General features: G+C 35.5%; 1 protein-coding gene across 1 annotated transcript in view; it reads right to left on the bottom strand.

The window, feature by feature from the left end:
- Positions 1-7611, bottom strand: part of exoc3l4 (exocyst complex component 3-like 4) — a gene marked incomplete in the record, with an annotated part of 23913 nt that overhangs the window by 4134 nt on the left and 12168 nt on the right. Inside the window, 5 exon segments of the mRNA XM_014022136.1 lie at positions 245-397; positions 2330-2452; positions 2795-2918; positions 4646-4744; positions 6973-7073. Coding sequence (XP_013877590.1) covers positions 245-397; positions 2330-2452; positions 2795-2918; positions 4646-4744; positions 6973-7073 — 600 coding nt within the window.

The following is a 7611-nucleotide window of genomic DNA, read 5'->3' as shown; positions in this document are numbered from 1 at the left end:
TCTTCTTCACAAAATGTAAACAAACATGGAGTGACATCAGATTTTACTGGTTGTAGGGTTTATTTTTTGTAAAACAATTGTATCCAAGAGTCTCTTGGAGGAGAGACGAAACGTTTCATTAGAGAAGAACCCGTCCAGAAGACCTATACTATTTTTTTTCTTTTTGATATCTACATAAAACACATAATTTAACAAATCTGTGGCCGTGAAACCAAACGTTCAACGGGAGGAGGAAACACTTTACCATCTCCTCAAACAGGTCGCTCAGCTCGCTCCACTGGCGGCGGATCTTGGCGGCGGCCTTCTCGTGTTTCCGGTTCCTGCAGGAGTAGTTGCTCCTCATCAGATGGCCGATGTACTCCTTCGCCACGTGGTGATGCAGCTGGCTCGCAAAGTCCTGGAAGAGACGGAGACGGGGACATCGGCTCACACCTCCACTTCCACCTATTCATTAGATTTCCACTGATACGGTCTGAATCAGCAGAACTTCCAGGAGTCAATAAATCTGTAATGAGGACTTCCTTCAACAGAGACCAGGGAAATTACCTGAAGTTCATTTATCTAAGAGCTCATTTAACCAGAATCTGAGAAAATCTGACCATTACCAGCCACACAAATAAAACAAATACAGAATTTAACAAAAAACATTTTAAAACAGAAGTTTCAGTTGGTTCTGAAAAATCAAACATTTATTCTGTTAAACATAAATATAACTTCAAACTCATTTCCTCCTTAATTTGATAAAACAGTAAAGAAAACAGGTGAAACTGATTTTGTTTAATCAGAGCTGAAAAATCAGACTTTGTTCTGCAGGAAACAGAAATATAATTTGGTTAAATGAAGCTGCAAAAAAGTTTGTTTTAGCTGCTTTTTGTCTGACTCTGCTGAAATCTTCTGAAAAAGCTGAAACTAAGTTGTTAAAGCTAATAGAAGCAGAGCACTAGCTAAAAGTAGCGAAACGGTAGTTAAAAGTAGCAAAAGGCTAGATAAAAGAAAAAACCACTAGTTAAAAGGAGCAAAAATGTAGCTAGAAGCTAAACATAGTAAAATACTGGCTAAAAGATGCAGACAAGGTTAGATAAAAGGAGCAAAGTGATAGCTAAAAATGACAAAACAGTAACCAAACGCTACAGTAGTTAGATATTAGCAGTAAAACATGAGCTAAAAGAAGCAAAAGGCTAGCTAAAAGGAGCAGAACAGTAACCAAAAGCTATAGTAGTTAGATATTAGTAGTAAAACATGAGCTAAAACAATTAAAATGCTAATTTAAAGGGGAAGATGTTTGCTATAAGTAGCAAAAGGCTAGCTAAAATCTGAAAAAAGCTAAACTGACAGAATATTTTTTTGGATCTTTTAGTTTTTTGAGACATGTTTAGTTATTTTTAAATGCTATAACTTGTAGTTAAAACAGATTCATTAAATGTTATCCAGACCATAAAGAACCTGCTCCAGTCAGTGTTCCTGTTTGAGGCACCAGTTGACTGAACCTCTGCTAACAGACGTAATAAATGAAGGTAAGGCTGTAAAAACATCTAACAGATACAGAAGATTAGTTTTCTTAATAAATTGCTAGTTTGGGTTCCTAAAATAACATTAGTTAGTGCTAATTAGCTGATGCTAACGATGGTTAGCGCCTGTGCTAACTAGCTGATGCTAACAGTACCTGTTAGCTAACCGTCTTTTAGCTCGGGTTTAGAGGTGTTAACCTGAGTTTTAGGTAGAAAACCTGACTATGTTGGGTCATACTGACAACCTGCTGAGTTAAAACCTGACCCGGTTTGGCTCGGTCCAAACTAACTTAGTTTGTGTGTAAATAATGCATCTGTTAGCATGAGCTAATGCCACACCACATTTTAGTTCAAAAGCAGTGAAATTCTCAGTTATTTACATTTTTTTGTGTTGGCTATGGTTAATTAGCTGTAAATCCATGAAAGTGCCACTAAGTTCCATCCTGTGAATCATGAAATATTTTGCTAACACAACTGTTGTTTATGGGTCAGGGGGTAGTTAGAGTACAGGTTCTCAAAGGGTCTGCAGTATTTTGGGGATCCTCAAAAATATTTACAAATTATTAATTAGGTTTTTATTTTTAAAAATGTTTAGAAAAATGAACTAATAAAACATAATGATCTAAATAAATATATAAATATATATTCCCATGGCATTTAGGGGTTGAAATGACAATAAATAATCTTTTAAAACAGCATGGGGTTTATGAGGGGGGCTTGTAAGGGGACCCCAGACCCAAAAGGTTTGAGAACCCCTGGTTTTCCAGCAGGACTCTCATGGGGGTCATGTTTCCAGGCTGTTTCCTGCTCCTCTTCCTCACCTGAGCCTGTGGAGGCCTCATCAGGTCGCAGTCCTGGGACAGCTTCTGTGTTCGGCTGCGAAGGTGATTAAAGTCTTCATCGTTGGTGAGCCACTTCCTCGTCATCATCCTCCTCAGATACACCTGAGAATCAGCAAAGAAATTACAAATAATTTGACTTTTTTTAGCCTACAAAACACTGTTTTACTATTATTTAGTGTGTAGTTAGTGTTTTAGTGCTTTTAGCTTGTCTTTTGCTTACTGTTTGGTAAGTTTGGTTTTTATTTCTATCCAGACTTTAGCTGTTTTTTTAAAGGTTATTAACCTTTGTGAGCACATATCAGAAAATGATTTTTTAGAAATTTAAATATTACAGACCAAAGTTTCAATCTCTTTTTCAGTTCCTTTAAAGAAAAAAAAGTATTTTGAGGAAATAATAAAACAAAAACCAGAACTGGGTTTTTCCCTTCTGAGACTCTGTAATACCTTAATGTCCTCTTTGAACTGATCCTCCAGACTCTGCATCAGCCGAACAATTAGCCACTTCACCTCGCGCCTGAATCCCTCCACCTCGTTAGGACAGCTGTCCTGGTACCCGTCCATGTGGTCCCTGCAGGATGCAGGAAGTTGAAGAATAAACAGACTTTAGTTACTCAGATTTAATTTTTAACAAAAAACTTCAACAGAACAAATTTCTGAAAACTAAACACCTAAAGAGTCTTTTACCAGATTTTATACATCCATGCATTAAGATTTATGCACATTTATTTTACAGATCTGTGAATCGTACACGAGAGAGTGAGAATGTAAATAATGTTTGACCAGAACGGTTAAAAATTCTAATTAAATACAACAGCTAGACTTCGTTACTTTTGATTTTTGAGCTAGTGTTTTGTTCTTTTTAGCTTTTAGCTAACAGCTGCTAGTTTTAGCTAGCATTTAAAAAAGTGTTTTGCTGGTTTCCGTCAACTGATGCAACAGAATAAAAAATAAAAACACAAACTAAAATAAAAGGACAATAAGACAAATTAATAAAGCACACAGAGACTTTGCAGCCATTTACTATGTTTAGCTTTTAGCTATTAATTTCTTGGTTTAGTTAGTGTTTTTAAATTTTGACTTTTGTTTTACCTTTTAGCTAGTTTTGTTCAGACTTTTAGATTTAGCTAGTGTTTTTAGTTTTTATCTTGTGTTTAGTTTTTAGCCTGTATTTTGTTTAGAATTTTAGATTTAACTTGTGTTTTGTTTAGTTTTTTAGTTTGTGTTTTGTTTAGTTTTTTTATTTTGTGTTTTGTTTAGTTTTTTTAGTTTGTGTTTTGCTTGGTATATTCAACCAGCAAACTACAAAAATAAAACAGAAACTGAAATAAAAAGAATAAAATAAGCTTATTAAAGCACACGCAGACTTTGCTGCCATTCTGTAACGTTAGCTTTTAATCAGCCTTCTGATACTTTTAGCTTTTAGCTACATGTGTTTTGCTTCTTTTTGCTTTTAATTAGATTTCTGCTTCATTAACGGCTCCAGTTTCAGCTTCTTCGGCTACATTTTAGACAGAGTAATATTTGCAGTTAATCTTGCGCAGTCAGACCTTCGGCTGGTGAACTTGTGTTTGTATTTTTCTGCAGCAGAATTAAGTGACTGAAATGAACGAGTAAACAAGAACAGACAGGATCTGTGCAGCAGAACCGCCCGACTCTGTGTTAAAAATAAACTCCAAACCGTGCGTGTGTTTAAAAACAGCTACAGCTCTGGAAGCTTTCACTTTCACCACGGTTTCTCTGTTACTTCTCTGTTTTCTGTAAAACACGTGACACTTCCTGCACTGCCAGCACCAGCGTGGCACGCTCAGACCTGCTTCTCTGCTCAAAGCTTCATGGGACGGTCTTCTGTCCAACGTTTTATCTAAGAGGTGACTCAGCTCCGTCCCTCAGGAGGGAGACTGGTTCTGGGAAAGTCCACYCAGACGGGAGTCAACAAGCTAAAGATCTCCACCAGACTGTGAGATTATTAATCTGTATTAACACAACCTGGAAACAACCCTTTTACAAAAGAAACAACTGTTTTAGGCTGCCTTCAAAATAAAAGCACGAGCCTGTAAAATAACCGTGTTTAGAGGCAGATTTGAATCTCTTCATCTTTTAGGTTAAACAAATCATAAAGATTAAATGTGATCTCAAGTTTTTTCAAACAAATCTTCAATCAAACACTCAGTTTTATTTTTAAATCAGTCTCTGCCCTCAGYGGGACGTTTTAATTTATTGTTTCCAATCGACTCATTCATTGTTTTGTCAGCGAGTAAAGTTTTGCATCATGAGACTCTGTGGGCGGTGACTCACAGCAGAGCAGCAAAGCTGTTGATGTAGGTGATCTGATACTGAGTCCAGAGAGGCCGAGGCTGCAGGGCCCCGCACTGAGACCTGAACTGGCTCTCAAACCTGCAGGAGAACCAAAACCAGAGAGTTAAAGGTCAGGATGTGAGGGAGCGGGTCAGAACAACAGAAGAAAGAACAAACAGGAACATCAAAGGARAAACATTTATAAAGTTTTAATCATTTCATCAAACAGATTAATTCACCTTCAGCTCAGTTTGTTTCAATGTTTTAATTTATAAAAAAAATCAGACATTTTCTGCTGAAAACCAGCAGGAAGAGCTGAAAGAAGCTAAAACTGAGCTGCTAAAACAATCAGAACAAAAGCTAAAAGAAAATGAAAATAAAACAGAAAAAACAGGAAAATGCAGCTAATAGCTAAAATTAGCTAAAGAAAAGCTAAGAGTTAAAAATTCAGAACAGTAGCTAAAACCTTAAACTAACAAAATCAGYRTCTTAAWGCTGTAATAAACARAACAAAAGCTAAAAACTACAAGAAAACAGCTTAAAGCTATATGTATAACAGGCTCAAAGCTAAAATTATCAGAGCAGTAGCTAAAATCTTAAACCAGTACAACTGTAGCTAGGCTAACAGCTGAAATTAGTAAAACGGTTGCTTAAAGGTAAACTAGCAAAACAAGCTYAAAAGCTAAAATTAGCAAAACTGAAGCTCAAAAGCTAWAATTAGCAAAACAGTAGCTATTAAGGTGCACCAGCAAAACAATAGCTAAATGCTAAAACTACCATATCCTTTCAGACTAAATTGAGCAAAACAAGCTAAAGGAATAAAGCACTGACCAAAGCTATAATTAACAGAACAATAGCTAAAAATACAAAAAAACGGCCTAAAGCTAAATATAGAAAAGTAGAAGTTAGAGGCTTAAATTAGCAGAACAGCAGCTAAAATGTAAATCAACAGAACAATACCTGACTCCAAAACCAACAAAACAATAAATAGAAGCTAAAATGAACAAAAGCAGCAGATGAAACAACATCTAGAGGATCTGAAGCTAAAAGGCAAAACCAGACCAWTCAAAGCTAACAGCTAAAATCAGTAGCTAAGCTAAAGTAGAAGAACACGTGTCTTACATCATCGAGCCGATGAGGAAGTTTCAGCAGAATAAAATCTACAGAAGAGGAACCTTCATGAGCCTTTAACCTCAGATTACAGCAGGAGAAAATGACACAACAGCTGAAAGCTCAAACTAGATTATTTATAAAGTCTGAATTTTTTATTTTTCTTGAACGCTGAGTCAGCATTATACTTTTCTAGATATTCAACTTTGTTCACAGATAATTTATCTCTTTAAAAACTGCTTCAGCTCTGATTTTGTCTTCAGTTAGCCTGTTTCCTTTATTACATTTAGCTTTTATTGTTTTTGTTTAATAACTTTTATACTTTTTCAAACTATTTAACTTTATTTACAAACATGTTCCCCACAGAAACACAATAAAATCTCTACAGTTTTTGAAATTTACTTCAGCTGTTGGATCTGTTTTTGTCATATTTAGCTGCTTTTAGCTATCCTTTGATGCTTTTAGCTAGTGTTTAGCTGCTTTTAGTTATCCTTTTGATGCTTTTAGCTAGTGTTTAGCTGCTTTTAGCTATCATTTTGATACTTTTAGCTAGTGTTTAGCTGCTTTTACCTATCCTTTTGATGTTTTTAGATAGTGTTTAGCTAGTTTTAGCTATCCTTTTGATGCTTTTAGCTAGTGCTTAGCTAGTTTTAGCTATCCTTTTGATGCTTTTAGCTAGTGTTTAGCTGCTTTTAGCTATCCTTTTGATGCTTTTAGCTAGTGTTAAACTTTTAAAGGTTATAGAAAAGCTAAAGAAACCATTTAGCTTTCAGCTAACATTTGTTGTGATCAGGTAGCATTTTGCCACCTTTAGTTTGTATCTGGTGTTTTTCTACTTTTGCTTATAGTTTTAGCTGCTCGTCCTCTGTTTTCTATCTTTTGTTTTTGCTTCATTAAGCTTTTGTTTCCTGTTAGCATTTCAGTAGCTGTAGCTTTTAGCATGTTTTATTRCTTTTAGTTTGTAGTTAGAGTTTTGCTACTGTTTGGTAATTTTAGCTTTTATTTCTCTCCAGATTTTAGCTGGTGTTTTAATGTTTGTGAGCACAATGCTGAAAATGAGTTTTCTTTTTCCTTTGTAGCYTTTAGCTGTCGTTTGGCTGCTTTAGGCTGACCTCAGTTTTGTGTCTCATTCAGAGATGAATTTGTCTGATTTGTACCAAACATAATGTATTTGTTCGTTACTATAATATAATAAAGGCGTCGCTGCAGCTCCGTACCGCCGGGGRAAGCTTTTCAGCTCCTCGATGCAGGAGGAGATGACTTTCTGTTCCACTTCACTCTCAAGTTTTCTGGAGTTCTGAACAGTTCCTTTGACTTTCTGTTGACAGAAACACAGAACAGTCTGAAAACATCTGCTGCCACCATGTGGACACACCCTGAACTGCAGGCTCACAAACAGGTTCATCGTTCACTAGTGATGTTCCACACTGACAGTTTTCTTTCCGATACTGATACCAAGTAAAATTTGGCTGGTATTGGCGATACTGATCCGATACTGATACTTTGTGATAACACACATAATGTGTCTGTTGAATCTTAAAAAGTACTGCTTTATAAATAATACATGACATAGTAAGTCATTTATTATTTTAAAAGTCTTTCTAACCCTAACCTTGTATTTGTTTAGCACAATTTAATATTCTTATCCTTAAGAAATGTAATAATTTTTGAATAGTGAATAAAAGTGAGAAGAAATATTTAAAAATTTTTTACTTTGCTGCAAAAACTGTCCACCTAACCAAGTTTTAAACTCTTATATCAGCCAAAAAGTCTTTTTGATCTTGTTTTCAGACTGATTTACTAAACAAGAACTGATTGTGTAAGAATAATCATCTTGTTTTCAGAATGTGTAAGAT

Source organism: Austrofundulus limnaeus, unplaced genomic scaffold (genome assembly GCF_001266775.1).
Source record: "Austrofundulus limnaeus strain Quisiro unplaced genomic scaffold, Austrofundulus_limnaeus-1.0 Scaffold318, whole genome shotgun sequence".
Lineage (NCBI taxonomy): Eukaryota > Metazoa > Chordata > Actinopteri > Cyprinodontiformes > Rivulidae > Austrofundulus > Austrofundulus limnaeus.
Note: the sequence above shows the minus strand (reverse complement) of the source record. Positions and strands in the feature narration are given on the sequence as shown.